The 17,059-nt window shown below is 34.8% G+C and overlaps 1 protein-coding gene across 2 annotated transcripts in view; it reads right to left on the bottom strand.

Annotated features, from left to right (window-relative positions):
- LOC138815257 (WD repeat-containing and planar cell polarity effector protein fritz homolog) overlaps nt 1–17,059 on the bottom strand; it is a 261,096-nt gene that overhangs the window by 2,176 nt on the left and 241,861 nt on the right. Inside the window, exons 16-17 of one of the 2 annotated variants that reach the window (XM_070004544.1) lie at nt 16,832–16,920; nt 8,855–8,883 (exon numbers count right to left, since the gene is read on the bottom strand). In XM_070004544.1, coding sequence (XP_069860645.1) covers nt 8,855–8,883; nt 16,832–16,920 — 118 coding nt within the window. The remainder of the gene's footprint in view (nt 1–8,854; nt 8,884–16,831; nt 16,921–17,059) is intronic. The other variant, XM_070004543.1, reaches the window with a different exon arrangement.

Raw genomic sequence — 17,059 nt, 5'->3', positions numbered from 1 at the left:
CCCAAGATATGGAAACAAGTGGTTTTTTCTTTCTTGCTATTGTTTCTAACGTATTTATAATGTACCATGTGATTTTTTTGTTTCTTTGTATGTTCCTTCCCCATGGTATAACCCTTGTTTTCACTGTATTTGATGTTGGTGGTCTGCATCTTGTATATACACTTCTTTAATTTGGGGAGGGGAAGGGAAAACTAAAATGCTTAAATAGGGATACAAGTTGACCCATTGTAAAAGTGAGATGTACAAGACATTATGTTGAAAAACTAGCTTTACAATTTAGGCAGAGTGGTGGTGGGGGTGTGGGGGGGAGTGGAGTTGTGGAGTTGGGAGGGAAGGGATGATAGGGGAAACACAAAGGAGGAGGCAACAATGAGGAAATGTACTCATAACCTTGCTCATGTAACTGTAACCCCTCTGTACAGTATTTTTACAATAAAAAAGTATAAAAAAAGAGTAATAGACAAGAGACAGCAGATAGGATTTGCACTACCATGTCATAACTGGAAATATTTTTCTTAATGTGGAGGTGAAAATAATGTATTTTAAAATGATTTCTGTGGTGTTGGAGCTATTAACAATTTAGGGCTAGGGCTGTAGCTCAGTGGTAGAGCACTTACGTAACATGTGCATAGCCTCAGGTCTAACCCCTATTACCACACACATGCAAAAATTAATGTTATTCCTATATATCTTTTTAAAAGATATGTCTCATTGTTATCACAGAGGTGATGTACAGAAGGATTACAGGTAATGAGTACATTTGTTTTTTTGGCCAGTCTAGGAGTTTGAACTCAGGGCCTAAGCACTGTCCCTGAGCTTCTTTTGCTTAAGGTTAGTACTCAAACACTTGAGCACAGCACCACTTCCAGCTTTTTCTGTGTATGTGGCACAGAGGATTAGAATCCACGGCTTCATGCATGTTAGGCAAACACTCTACCACTAAGCCACATTCCCAGCCACATGAATACATTTCTTTTTGAACTACATCACTTTTCCCTTGCTTTCTCCTGTCCCTACCCACAAATTGTTTAGTTTTTTCCACACAGTGTCTGGTGAGTATCATTGCTGTATTTGTTCACCCTTTGTCCTACCTTTTATGTACCTTCCCAAAGAAAAATAAGCTAATAAAACAACAAAAGGAAAAAACAACAAAATCTTGTTTCCATTTCTTGGAGTTCATTTAAAAAATACTTTATATGATTATATGCATATCCTATGTTAAATCTTAATAATTCAAAACCATTTTATAAAGTCTGCCTTTATAGTATTTCTAGTCATCTCTCTAAGGAAACTGGTATGCTCCTGAAAAGTTAGGGAAACACACGTGTGTGTGTGTGTGTGTGTGTGTGTGTGTGTGTGTGTGTGTGTGTGTGTGTGTGTGTGTGTGTGTGTGTGTGTGTGTGTGTGTGTGTGAGAATGTGCCTGTGGATATTGAAATGCACAAAAATTAAAAAAAAAACCTGGAGTAACAGGAACTAGAAGAATGAGTAATTTAATACTGCCCGGGGCTTGTATGTGTGTGCTGGCAAGTTTAGTGGTTTTAGGTAGCTTTCAATTGCAAAACAAAACAGAATATTACAAGCACTGTCATTTTAAAAACATACGCTCCGACTCTTGGCTTATAAACCACCAAACCAAAGTTTTAGTTTCTACAATCATTAGAATGGCCATTGAGGAACCTGGACTTAGCATTTGGTCTTGTTCACTGTTGGAGAGTCTAGGTAAATTATTTTATTTTCCTTTTATATGGATATATGCTGTTGCTTGAAGGCCAGGTGCATACCCAAGAAGTATCATATGATTGGACCTTTTCTTTTACTTCACTCTTCCCTTCCCTTCCCTTTGCTTTTCTAACTCCCTCCTATTCTTCCTCCCTCTCTGCCTGCCTGGCCTTTTTCTTTCTCTTTGTGTATTCCAGTGATCCTAGAATCTACTTAAAAAAAAAAAAACAAAGAAATTTCCCCTTTGATGGATTTCTTTTAAATCTATCCTTTTTTTTTATTTTATTTACTTTAGGGTATTTTGAAGGTTTCCATGGTAGCTTGCTCCATGTTAAACTTGACTTGAACCCTATTTGCTCAAGAGGGATATTTTGAAGATTAATAAAGCATTTTATGTTTGGTTATTTAATCGTTATTAAAAGTAAGGCATAGTCATTAAGTAAAAATTGGAAAGACAGAAAAGCATGAAAATTTCTCTTAGCTCCATGTAAAACTACAGTTAGTGCATATGTTTCCAGTATCTTTTTCTCTATATTTTAATTAATAAAAATAGAAACCTAGCTATAAATATTTTATTTATAATTCTCTAGTTTCTGTTCCCAATTTTTGGGCTTCTCTGAAAACTTTCTGATACTTCTATGAAGTCTTTGATTTTAATGTTTGAATTTTATTCCATCAAATACTATATTTACTTAACCATTCTCTGCTTTTGGTTTCCAATTCTTTTTCAAAATAACCCTATGCTGGATATTCTTACATAAATTATTTTTGTATTTAGGATTATTTCACCAAGGCTTATGAAACTTTAGCCCTTTATAAACACTGAAGAATCAATAGTTTGGCTTTACTTTTCTAATAGTTTGGAAGGAAGCAACTCTGTTTGGTAATAGGAAGTTGTGGTTCCAAGAGAGGCTGACCTTTATTTTATTATGTGCTGAAATTGCATTCACCCTTGACTAAAGCTGCATGTTAATTCCTGTAGTAATCTACAGCAACAAAAAGCTTTTCCCCATTTGATTTCTACATATGGTTAAGTTCTTTTTTTAGCCACACCTTACTGCTGTTACCTAATGTTGGGTGATACCAGGTCACTTTCTTCTAAATGTACACAGACTTTCCCAAGGAAATTCAAGGAACAAGTTAAGGTTCGCTTTAGATGTGAACTGGATTCTGACATGTTGCTCACTGATTACAGATTTTTTTCTTTAATATAAGTGATTATGTAAATATTTGTATTGTGTTTCCTTTGTTATTAATGATCCCTTATAATGCTTTTGATTTAACACTAATTAAATTCTAGAAGGTATATATTTTCTGTAATGAAATGAGGTACTTTATGTAAGTACCTGGTTTATGTAGTATTTATTCTTTTGAACTTTATGTATTTCACCTAATGTACCATCTTTAAGTATGTTTACATACGGCAGGTATCAACATTTCATTTCTTTTTAGGCTGAGTAATATTTTTTTTTAATTTTATTTTATTTATGAACATACTGTACAGAGGAGTTACAATTACATGGGCAGGATAATGCGTACATTTCTTACCAAGCATTGCAGCCTCCTCCTTTGGTTTACCCTTCACATCCTTCTTTTTTTTTTTTTTTTAAGCCCCAACTATACTTTTGGCTTTTGTTGGTTACTTGGAGATGGAGTCTCAAATACTTTTCTGCCCAGGCTGGTTTCAAATTGGGATATTCTAGGTCTCAGCTTACTGTGTGGGTAGGATTATAAGCATGAGCCACTGGTGCCTTGCTATATTATCTTTTAAAATTAGAAGTATATAAGCATACATATATAAAAATCATTGACATACAGTAATTGTAGAGTGAATGGAAATCCCTGGAATTTCCATATATGTATGTGTATATTGTGTGCTGATCATGTTCATCTACCTTTCTTCTACCCTCTCCCCTCCTAATTTCTAGCAATTAGTCTATTTTCAGGTAATCTTTTCATTTATTTTTGTGTAGTTTATGCATCTGAATGAAAACAAAGTGTTTTAAGAAATACATTCATGTATTTCTTCACTTGGTTTACTCTGACTAACATTATGTTCTCCACTCACATCCATTTTGCTTCAAATGACAGAATTCATTCTTATTTTATGGCTGAATAATAACCCACTATTTTATACACACCATATTTTATACAATAATCTGTTGGCGAGCAGTTAGGCTGGTACCATTACTTAGGATGTATCTCTTTTGTATGAGGCTTTAATTTCTTCAGAATTACACCCACGAGTGTGCGAGACTGCTCAATCATATGGTAGTTCTATGTTTATTTTTTTAAGACACCCCCATATTATTCTCATAGTGGCTGAACTAACTTACACTGGTTCCAACTGTGTACAAGGCTCCATTTTTCCTTTGCCAGCATTTTTTTGTTATTTTGATAATAATCATTCTAGGCAGGGTGGTTTGATTGTAGGTTTGATTGCCATTTCTTTAATGGCTAATGATACTGAACATTTTAAATGTATTTATTATCTATTTCTATCTCTTCTTTTGAGAAATGTCACTCAGGTCATTTTCCCATTTGAATATTAATCCTGTTAGATGAAAAAATGGCAAAGGATTCTCTCCAACTCTATACACTAGTCTGTTGGCTGTTTTCTTGTCTTTTTTTTTTTTTTTTTTTTTTTTTTTTTGTCAGTCATGGGGCCTGAACTCTGGGTCTGGGTGCTGTCCCTCAGCTCTTCAGCTCAAGGCTAGCACTATACCACTTGAGCCACAGTGCCACTTCTGGCTTTTTCTGGTTATATGGTGCTGAGGAATCAAACCCAGGGCTCATGTATGCAAGGCAAGCACTCTACCAACGGAGTCACATTCCCAGCCCCAGCTATTTTCTTTTCTGTACACTTTTTAGTTTTATGTAATTCTATTTGTCAATTCTTGGAATTGTTTCCTATACTTTCAAAGACCTATTCAGAAAATCATTGTTGATACCAATATCTGAAGTGTTTTCTAGGTCTTTAGTTGATTTTGAGTTGTTGTTTTATACATGGTAAGAGAATTCAAGTTTCAGTCTTCCTATGTGTATATCAAGATTTCTCGCTGGGTGCTGGTGGCTCATGCCTGTAATCCTAGCTATTTACAAGGCTGAGATCTAAGGATCATGGTTCAAAGCCAGCCCAGGTAGGAAAGTCTGTGAGACTCTTATCTCCAATAAATACCACTAGAAAACTGGAAGTGGCTCAAGCGCTGTGGCTCAAGCGGTAGACCGCTCGCCTTGAGCTGAAGAGTGCAGGAACATCGCTCAGGCCCAGAGTTCAAGCCCCACAACCGACCAAAAAAAAAAAAAAAAAAGATTTCCCAGCACCATTTGTTGAAGAGGTCTGGGCACCTTTGATGAGAATCAGGTGGCTGAAGATGTATAGTTTACCATTCCATTGGTCTACATGTCTCTTTTTATGCCAACACTGTGCTGCTTTTGTTTCTATATTTTGGTGTTTTTCAAATAAAGTATTGTGATGCTTGCAGTGTTTTGTTAGGATTGCTTTGGCTCTTTGGAGTCGTTAGTGCTTCTATATAAATTTAAGGATTTTTTCTGGTTCTTTGAAGAATGTCATTGATATTTTGATGGAGAGTTCATGGAATCTGTAGAGTGCTTTGGGTACTCTAGACATTTTAACATTAATTACTGAAATTCATTACAATGAGAAAATTTTCTACTTTTTAGTGTCTTCAATTTCTTTAGTCTTTTACAATTATTGTAATTATGATTCTCACATTACTAGATTTACTAATGACTTTTGCTGTGACTACTGTAAATGGGATTGTGAAAAAGCTGAGTACAACAGGAAAAAATACGTATGACATTGGGAGTAGGGTAGGAGATCTTAAAACAAGATATAAAAATGTTGAATGAAGGGAAAAGGGTCATACATCTTATCTTTAATGTAGTCAAATGTATTAACTATAAAGATAGGAAGAGACAAGCTTATTTGTTGCATCGGGGTTTCTCTACAGCATGCATATGGATTGTTGTGTCATATAGTGGTTTTTCCAAAGCAGTGGTTTTCAGTGCCGCATGTGTGTGCGCTCGCGTGAGTGCATGCATACATGCATGCATACATGCATATGTGTGTTTTGTGACAATGACAAAAGCTTATTTGGACTATGTAGAGAACCATAAATCAGTAAGAAATGGGCTAAGAACCTAATAGGAAAACAAGTACAAGACAGGAATGAACATTATAAAGAAGAAGAAACAAATATGAGAAACCTAAAACGTCCAACCTCATTAATGCAAATTAAAAATTAAAACCTCAATGAGAAACCATTTCTGTTACTAGGAATGGCAAAGCAATAGAAATGTGATTATTAAATCTAAGTGTTAGTAAGGACTAGCAAGAAGTGGAGCAGAAGAAACTTGTAGTTACTTGGTGGGAATGTAAATAGGTAAAATTACTTTGGAAATTTATTAGAATTAAAGATGTGTACTATGTGTGACCAGAAATTCCACATATATAAGTATATTTTCTAGAGATACACAAAAGAATACTCAATAGCAGCATTGTTAGTAATAGCAGAGAGTAATGAATAAAGGAGTATAGTGGATAAGTAGGTTGAGCTATTCACTCACAGAATAGTATAGACAATGAAAAGAAGTGTACCTGCCCATCAGCACGACTGCATTCAAAGCATAATAGTGAATGAGTAAAGCAAGTAAGAAGAATGTGCCATTTCCATTATATAGTTGTCAGAAAATGATAAAACAAAACAGAATTATTTATAGATACAGCCACCTATGAAAAGCCATAGAAGCAGCATTCAAAGCGATTCATGCTGTTCTCCTGGAGGGATTGGTATAGAAAAATAAGCCTAACCCCAAATCTTTCTCTGGCGTCCCATCTTGACATATCATCACTTCCACATATACACTCTTGTCATTTTGATGATATTTGCAATGAGCCTGGGGCCAGAGGCTTAAACAATGGAGCCACCTGATTGTGACTTTCAACCTCCAACATAGTGCTAATATACTGACAGCTTCAAGTATTTCATTATGGCAATAGAAAAGACAAATTTGAAAGGAAAATTAGACAAAGACACACACATATGCACAAACTTTGTTTTAAAATGTAGTGCCTTCCAGATGCTGGTGGCTCATGCCTGAAATCTTGGCTATGCAGGAGGCTGAGAGCTAAGGATTGTGGTTTGAAGCCAGGCTGAGCAGTATAGTCCATGAAACTCTTATCTCCAATTAACCACCCAAAAGCTGGAAGTGGAGCTGTGGCTCAAAAACCTCAGGGACAGTGGTCAGGCCCTGAGTTCAAGTTCCAGGACCAGCACAAAAAAATAAAATGTAGCACACGAAAATTTTGAATAATACAATGCTTAAAAGCAACAATGTCAACTGGTCATAATCTACATAGAACTGTACCTAACAGATTTCTATATCAGAAATCACAAGACTGAACATTGTCTTATGACCAATAATATAATAACCATTCAATTACATTAATACACAAACTAGTATTTCTCTTAATTAAACTACATCCCTCCCACTTTCCTCTTACTGAGGTATTTTAACTGTATGAAAGTCCTTCTGGAAAGACTGTTGGGAAGTCAGTTTCTTAACAGTATTTCATGCATACTTGTGTAAGTGGATGTATCTATAAAGTTTTGACAGGATGCTGTATTTTCCTTAACAAGTGTTCTAAAAACTAAGACACTTAAAATATGTAAAATTTATGGTAAAGTTTTTTTAAGATTTAGCAGTCTAAATGCAAATTATTACATATATATTCAACTGAAATATGGAATATTTTTTCCTCTGAGCAAATCAAGATTAAAAAAAATCCTGTCCATAAAAAGTAGGTTGAAGTAATGTTGATAATTACTATCATTAGTATAGTTATATGTAATTATCAAAGTCCTACCACATTTATGCTCATAACAGAATCTCACAAAAACACTATGGATATTTGGCATTACCTCTGTTTTACAGATAAAGAAGTTGAGTAGTAAAGAGATGAAATTATTTGTCCAAATTGTAATGTTAGTCATTGTAGAACCATCATTCAAATCAAGTCTCAAAATGAATCATGTAACTATTGGCTATTCACAAAATTATGAGTATTTCTATGACTTATACTTCATCTTAAAATGAATGTCAGAGACAGAAGATGAAGTCAGAGAGACAGAATATGGAAAGGCTAAGGTTCAGGACCACTTGTCAGAAGTGATGTCTTTATATACATTTCTTATAAAAACCTATGTAATCAAAAGGCACTGGATAATTTCATATTTACAAACCTTGTCTCTGATTTTTCATTTTGAATAATTTCAAGTATATACCTATGAAACAATGATGTACATGAACTGCTAGATTACTTAATACCAAGATCCATCAAATTTCAACTCTTGGTCTATTGTGGTCATGACCTTGCAATCCTCCTGCCTCAGACTCCTAAGTGCTAGAATTACAGCCCATAATAACTACACAACTGGTGACCCTTACTTCATCTATATTCCTCCTATTTTTCCCTTACTGAAGCATTTTAACTCAAATTCAAGATAAATTATATTACATTATGGGTAACTTTATTCTAAAATAACTATTATAATAATAAAATCTTGGGAATAAAAAGAAGCTGAACAGTCCTCAGTATTATAATATAGACCAGTAGGCATAATTTCTTTTTTTTTTAAATTTTATTTTATTTTATTTGTGAACATACTGTACAGAGGAGTTACAATTACATGGGCAGGATAATGCGTACATTTCTTACCAAGCATTGCAGCCTCCTCCTTTGTTTACCCTTCACATCCCTTCCCAGCCTTCTCCCTCACCCCCAATCCCAATCCTTCTCCTTCCCCCCCTTGCCCCCAGTAGGCATAATTTCTTGAGTTCTTGGAATTAACTAATTAATTTTTGTCAGTCAAAGGGTTGAACTCAGGGCTTTTGCTCAAGACTAGTGCTCTACCACTTTGAGCCATAGTGCCACTTCTGATTTTGAGTGGAGATAAAAGTCTCATAGGGACTTTTCTGCCCTGGCTGGCTTCGAACCACTGTCCTCAGATCTCAACCTCTTGAGTAGCTAAGATTACAGATGTGAGCCAATAGTGCCTGGCTCTTGGAATTTAGCTGTCTAATAATAATAGTAAGATAAAGTATTTTACCTGTCCTCTGAAGTCGTGCTTCAGTTCTCCTAAAAGAAAAGGTCAGAAAAATCATGATTTTAAAAGCTAATAAAGGATCTCAATAACATTAAACAAAACTTTTCAATTTCTTCACTAAAAATAAAACAATCAGAAAATGCTGAAAGCTAGAGAACATTATAAAGAAGACTTAAAATAGCATGAAAGTGCTAATTATTCTCAAGTACATGTTGTGGCTCATATCTGTATGGAAATCAAATAAGCAGAATATTCTTACATTTTTTTTTCTGTTCTTACTAATGATGTCTTACTAGTATGACAAGAAAGTATCACCCAAGTACCACTTCCAGTTGAGTAGTTGTGATTGCTGGGAAGCTGTGATGACAAGTTGTCTTTTTTTTTTTTTTTGGTTCAATGAGAAAGAAAGTTGTAATTGATTAGTGAGTTATCTTCTGTAACAGCAGTCTATACTTGCTGACCCTACTACATCAAAATGATGCTTTAAAGAGGCATCACTTCAACTTACATGCTGAGAGAAAAGACAGCCATTATTGCCACAATCTACTTTTTTTTTATTATAAACAGATGTTAGGTAGTAATTCACATAGTTACATATTTTCATCCCTGAAACATTGAATTGGATATATATATATATGTATATATATATATATATATATATATAAATTCCAGTTTTATTTCTTTTCTCTTTACTTAGTGAACAAATGCATAACTCACTTACACTAGCCTTATGCTAATTTACATTATTCATTTATTTTATTTATTTAGTCTGCCTTCCTAAGTAGATTACAATTCACCAAAGTTAGCTGGCAACATCTTATTTTCCTTCCTTGTCCTACCAACAAGTAATGCCTTGGTGACTATATTCTATAAATTTGCATGCTATTTGTCATTAACACCACATTTGCTCTCTTTAATTGTTGCTGAGCTGAGATTTTGTTTACGTAGATTAAAATTTCCATAACATTTTGAGCATGATGCAGATCATAAATCTAGATGATAATATCTGCTATCAATACACAGCAGGTGAACTAGCTTTCCTTCCTTCCTTCCTTCCTTCCTCTCTTTCTTCTTTGCTTCCTTTCCTCCCTCCCTCCCTTTTTCTTTCTTTTCTCTGTCTTTTTTTCTCTCTCTCTTTTCTTTTTCTTTCTCTCTTCCTTCCTTCCTTTTCTTTCTTTCCTTCCTTCCTTCTCCTCCCTCCCTCCCTCCCTCCCTCCCTCCCTCCCTCTCTCTTTCTCTCTTTTCTTTCTTTCTTTCTTTCTTTCTTTCTTTCTTTCTTTCTTTCTTTCTTTCTTTCTTTCTTCTTTCTTTCTTTCTTTCTTTCTTTCTTTCTTTCTTTCTTTCTTTCTTTCTTTCTTTCTTTCTTTTTCTTTCTTCCTTTCTTCCTTTCTTTCTTCCTTTCTTTCCCAGTCCTGGGGCTTGAACTCAGGGCAAAGGAACTGTCCCTGAGCTTCTTTTGCTCAAGGTTAGTCCTCTACCACTTGAGCAACAGTGCTATTTACAGCTTTTTCTGTTTATGTGGGTACTGAGGAATCGAATCGAGGGCTTCATGCATGCTAGACATGCATTCTGCCACTAAGCCACATTCCCAGCCCACAGGTAAATTTCTTAAAACAATGAGTTGTATTTTGCTAGTTCATTTTCAACATAGTATCTTGTTCATCTCACTGTTACAATGGTTCAACTTGTATCCTTATTTCAGCATGCTTTAGTTTCTTGTCAACTTACTTCTTCCATATATGTGTCTTAATTTAGATAAGAGGCCAGATAGGAAATATTTTAGACTTTGTGGCCAAAAGGTAAAGTGGAAGATACAGTGCTAAGTACTTATTTTAAATAACAAGAGAAAGACTGTCAAAATCGTATTGATGAAATTTAAACTAATAATAATTATACATCTATTATTTTGAAATTTGTCCATTGAAAATTATAATTGCAATTAAATGCAACTTGTAATTTAACTGCAATTAATTTAAACTGCAATTGAGGATCAAAATTAATTATTATTTCTCATTAAATTAATTGCAAATGTTCATCAGTTAACGTTGATCTCTGGAGAGTATAAAATATTTCATCTTTGGAAACGCTTTATCAAGCAAACAACTGGACCCTTGGTTACCAAAGGTGGTATGTAGTTCTAAGAAGACTGCTGTTGAAGAAAAGGTGTAATTGCTCAGTTTAGTACTGCAGTGAGCATTTTTGATTAAAAAAATATGTCTATGTTAACTTAACTTTTTATGCCAGTACTGGTTTGAACATGGCCACAAGCTCTTGTGTGGCTTTTTTTTACTCATAGCTAGTGCTCCCCTACTTGAGCCACTCCTAGTCTTCTGGCTTTTTCACTGGCAAATGGGACATAGGAGTCCAATTTTGAAAGTCAGTTCTCAGATCTCAGTCTCCTGATTAGCTAGGATTATAGGTATCAGCCAATGGATACCTGGCTTATTTAACTTTTTATTTATTTTTCGGTCGTGGACTTGAACTCTGGGCTTGAGTGCTAGCCCTCAGCTCTTCAGCTCAAGGTGAATGTTCTACCACTTGAGCCACAGCACCACTTCTGGTTTTCTAGTGGTTCATTGGAGATAAGAGTCTCATGGACTTTTCTGACCATGCTGGCTTTGAACCATGATCCTTAGATCTCAGCCTCCTCAGTAGCTAGGATTACAGGCATGAGCCACCGGTGCCTGGCTCTTATTTAACTTTTATTTTAACTTTTTAATTGAAGTTTAATTAATGCATATGGGGGAAATGTCCTATCCAATTTTATAAAGTTCTGTTTGATTCTTCTCTTGATATTTGCATTATAGCATATCATTATATAACAGATTAATCACTTCTAATTCAAGGTTTGGTGAAAGCTTCTCAATTACACAGTTCATGGATTTTGAAATATGTGAATTCTTTTGCACTAGCATGCAGAAAATGCCATTGTAATTAAGATCAGTTTGTCTTCTGGACTGAGCAAGTCAGGGACTTCCCAGGATTTGAGAGTTTTAACTGCTAAAACTGGGATGGTTTCTTTATTTTTTAATTTAAAAAAACCTTAACTTTTAAAAATTCTTATTGTAAAGGTGTACATAGGGGTTACAATTACGTAAGTGAGATAATGAGTACATTTCTTTTTGGACAATGTCACCCCTTCCTTCTCTCTCTCCCAGTTTTTCCCTCCCATCTCTACCCACAAATTGTACGTTTCATTTTCAATGTAGTGTCTTGTGAGTACCATTGCTGCATTTGTTCAGCCTTTTTTGGAAGTTTCTTTGTTCTCCTAGACAGGTTTTTGATGTATTGCTTGGGATGGCCTCAAACTTTTGAACTCAAGTGATCATTCTGCCCCTAAGGTTTTTTTTTTTGTTGTTGTTCCCCAAGACATAGCTAGAACCAAAGTTTGACCATAGAAAATATATCTTCTTCAAATTTCTTGTGAAATATATATTTGGTTTGTTGTTTTAACTCTTTCAGTACACTTTGACATCACTTATGATTCAAATAACCTCAACTAACATTGAAATGGCTTTACTTCAGTAAATTTTCATATATATAAGCACTATTTATTCTTGTAATTTTAGGTTGAAGTCATTAAAAACATCAAATTTGCAGCAAAAGCTAATTTCCAAAGCCATTTAGTTTTATAATGGCTTCTTCTTGTTCATGAAAATTTCAATCTCAGCACTGAGCTAAAAAAAATTATAATGAAATTTTTTCCACTACTAAGGTTTTGAACTTCTGTTCAAAGTATCCAGCTTCTATTTCTGACAAAAATTCACAAAACTTGCAATGGCTAACCCAACAGAGCTAATAAAGTTCACTGTGGACACTATCAGTTCAATCACACATGATACAGTAAAATGTTTTCTGCAAGGTACCTGATGATGAATAGTTTAATCCAGTCAATAGCCAAAGCATTGAATCATATGGGATTTCATATAAGCTTCATAAATTTGCCTAACGATTTTTCTTCTCTCATAGTTGTGAAATTTAGCATATTCTATGGTAGGTTATACTTAATTGGTATTTTCTCATTAAAAAAATCTGTGCTTGGGTTATTCTACACAGATTTTTTTCTTAAAATCCATTCTTTAATTTTTCAGCTACTTGAATGTTCTCACTGACTCTTCAAAATGAAAAACAGGAAGTGGTGCTGTGGCTTAAGTGGTAGAGTGCTCGCTGAGCTAAAGAACTCAGGGACAGTGCCTAGGCCTAGAGTTCAAGCCCCATGACTGACACACACAAAAGAATCAGGTAAAATGAAAAACGGAGTTGTTTTTGTTGGTCATATTTGTTGGCCAGGGATAAAAACCACTTGAAATTATTTACTTTGATTTCTGTGTGTTTACTTGTTTTCTTGCTGTGTTCTTCTAATCAATTATTGATGTCATTTTTAATGACCTCAGCTTTTGACCAATTACTTCCACTAAATGTCCATTGGTCTTATGTTTATTTTCTCTGGACACATTTCTTCAGCAGCTTGCATCCAATGTGATAGATGCAGTTCACCATCATTTTACACTGCTTGTTCTTTGCTTGGCTTGCAAAGGAGCCACTCAGATAACTTTCGTGTAGGATCATTTTTAATTTTTATGAAAACAGCTTATTATAAAGCACTTCACATAAAAATTTCTCATTATGTTGGAGAGTGGTAGAGTTACAGCCAAGTGATCAAGCTGAGCAATTGTGAGGCCCTGAGTTCGAACCTTTGTACCAGCAAAGCAAAACAAAACAAAACAAAACTAAATTTGTTGTCTATGGCTGGGGATATTACAATTAATTCTCTTAACACTGATGCACACTGACTTCTTTTAAGCACAGTCATGTGTCATTGCACAATTAATGCAATGCTTTGCCATCTAATTGAGTAACCAAACAAGCCAATTCATTGTCCCCTAAAAGTGTGGTACTCAAAGTTCAAGCTTCTTTTCTTGTTGATTGTTCTGTTTTTTATGATGAACATTCACTCATTAAAAAATTAGATAAAATGTTGTACTGAAGCAATATAATGGCACTAGAAAAGCTATAGATTAATGACAATGTCCCCGAGGTTGCAGTGACACATGTCAGTGTAAAGTCCTATTTGCTTCTGTCACTGTAGCATGAAAATGGTTAAGTAGTATGTAAAGAATTGAGCCTGGCACCAATAAAACTTTATTCATGGGTATTGAAATTGAATTTTAAACAATTTCTATATGTCACTGAATATTATTTTTGATTTTCATCACCTATTTAAAATTCAGAGACTCATTCCTTTCTTGTCATTGAACATTTTCATTTCTACATAAACAAATAATTATTCCTTAAATGGAGAAAAGCTAACTTTAGCATGGTATATAAGCCCTTACACGTTGTAAATGCCTAATATCTTTATGACATTGCTTTAATATTAACATTCTTTTAAGATTTGCCCCTAAAAATGTAGAAAGGTATTCACTATCTTGTTTTAGAGTTCAGAACACAATCAAAAGTATTTTTAAAATATCTGTAACTTACTGTGCTAAATTATTTGTGATCATTAGTTCCTGTATTTCTCTATGTTGCATATCCATTAGGTCTTTTGGACTTGGGTTACTTTTTCTTAAACCTATTACTTGAGCCTATTGCCATAATTCAGTAAGAGCTAATTACTATTAGGTCAGTGGTATGAATATACAGCATGAATACTGATTACTGATATGCTGTAAATTATCTGTTCTCTACATTTGATAATCTCTGACACCAAGAAAAGCAATTAGGAACTTTGATGGCAGTTGCATAGGATACTTTTATGTATGTTTATTATAATAAAAATTTTGGACATTTCATTTTTATTTTTACTGTACTTTACAAAAGTGCTGATCCATATTAGATTAGAAATTTTTAAAATGGAACAAAAAACCCCTGGTACTTCTCCAAATCTAGTTTGAGTCATATATGGTTTCTGACTCTCAGATGGGAGAATTAATAATATGTTTTTGTCTTTTATTGTAGTTTTTCTCCTCTCTTTTGAGCTAACTTGCCATCTATCCTTTCATTCTTTGACTTGCAGTGTAATTCTTAGCGTGTTTCTTTTTGCTTTTCTGTATGCACTATTAACTTAGTTTGTATAGCTTCCTCATTATGCCTTATTTCTGTATTTCCTGCCTATTCTCATTTTGTGTTAGAAAGTATCACCTTTATGATGATTTTGTACTCTGCCAATAAACTTGGCTAAGCCAGAATCATGTTTCCCACAATACCCTTTTCTGTTAGAGATGGCCAAAGGGAAATCTGTGTACTATCTGGAAGAATAAAGTAAAACACCAATTATTACTCTTTGAAGGTTTTGAAGGTGAGAGGAGAGACAAGGTGCCAGCAGATTCTAGTCTGTCCTACCTATCTACCATTTCATGTCCAGCTGACCTCCCCTGAAAGAGGAGCTCCTCCTTCCTTCAAGCTGGGATATTGGGTGCTCTTGCTTTGTATTTTCATCTGAAGCATTGCTCCTCCAGCAGCTACAGACGGTGGCCGGCCTTCACTACAGTATCAGCTAACTACACAATTGGCTTTCCTGAGTTTCTAGCTTGCCAAATGCAAATCTTGAGATTTACAAGCCTTCTTAATTATATGCTCCAATTCCACATCATCTCACCTCCTTCCCCTTCTTAATCCTTCTCTCCCACTCATTCCAGCTTCCCTTTCCCCATTTTCTGTTTGTTTAGTATTTTGGGACAGGTCTCTTTAGGGAGCCCAACCTACTCTGGACCTCAACAATATTCCTACATTTTGAGGTCCCAAGTGTGCATAATCATACCCAACTCTGTTCTCTTCCAAAATCTGAATTTCAGTCTTTATAACAGTTGCTATGGTCTGAACCTTCTGACACTCACACTGAGATTCTGCTCCCCTCATAACAGTGTTGAGAAGTGGTGGGATATAAGCCAAGGAATCATACAATCTTCATGGGACTGGATGGTTCCTATGAGAGCAGGCTGTTACAGAATGAGGCTGTTAGAGCAGGAGGCATTTCCCAGATGAAGCTGCCAGGTATGGGACTTCTATCTTCCAGAAATCAACTTCTTTCCTTTACAAGTTACCTAGTTTTACACATTTTATTAATGCAAAAGAAAAATGGACTAAGGTAACAGTTGACCAGAGTTGGCTTTAGAAAAAAGAAAAGGGGAGAGAATGAGTAGATCAAGCTGGACTCATCTTTAGGGGAAAGAGAGAAGACTTAATGAAAACGCCAAAGCACGAAATACTTTTCTTTCACAGACAGTCATCAACATAATTGTCTTTTTTATCTCCTAAAGTGCTCCTCTATTTTATTCTGAATGTTGAGAATGTACTGATCTTTATTAGGCCAGCTAGATCTAGGCTTGGAGTGATTATCATTAGCTTGTCATGCTTTTCTTTTTGTTGGTACCAATTTTGAGGAGTATATTACATGGTTTCCTTGTTATAGTATTTTCTATGTATATTACTTTCTTTACTGCTAAGTTGGGCAAAAAATTGCCATTTTTCTCAGTGATTCCCAAAGCCTATTTATTTACAGGCTGAGAGTTGTTTAGAAACACAAAATCATAGGTACCACTCTGTTCCTACTGAATCAGAATCAATAATTTAACAAACTCTCCAAATGCATATTCCTTTATATGTTCATTAAAATCTAGCCTCGGGGCTGGGAAGGTGGCTCAGTGGTAGAGTGCTTGCCTAGCATGCATGAGGCCTTGGGCTCAATTCCTCAGCACCACATATGCAGAAAAAGCCGGAAGTGGCACTATGGCTCAAGTGGTAGAGCACTAGCCTTAAGCTGACAAGCTGAGGGACAGTGCCCAGACCTAGAGTTCAGGTCCCATGACCAAAAAAAAAAAAAAAAAAAAGTTAAAATCTAGACTCATTTATAATCATGAGTTTGAATTTTATATTATATCAAACAAAAGTAGTCCTATACTGACTGCTCTTATTTTTATTTATTTACCAACGGTTCTTATACAATTTTTAATGTTATACTTTGAATATTCTGGGTACCTTGAATTCCATTACCTTCTGTATTACAGGTCTTCAAAGATTCAGCACAGATGTCTTTTTCTTGTTCATTTCTTCTGTCAATTACCTGTCTGTAGGGTAGGAATATTTTAATATGAAAAAGGATTAAGAGAAGTTTAAGGTTAGATATAAGTTATAGATGTAACATTAAATGTATAAGCAAAGTATTAAATATTTTTAAATTTCCAATTTTCTAACAGAACTATCTAA

This window comes from Dipodomys merriami, unplaced genomic scaffold (genome assembly GCF_024711535.1).
Source record: "Dipodomys merriami isolate MVZ:Mamm:240054 unplaced genomic scaffold, mDipMer1.0.p SCAF_63, whole genome shotgun sequence".
NCBI classification, from domain to species: domain Eukaryota; kingdom Metazoa; phylum Chordata; class Mammalia; order Rodentia; family Heteromyidae; genus Dipodomys; species Dipodomys merriami.
The sequence above is the reverse complement of the archived record's forward strand: the minus strand, read 5'-3'. Positions and strand labels throughout refer to the sequence as shown.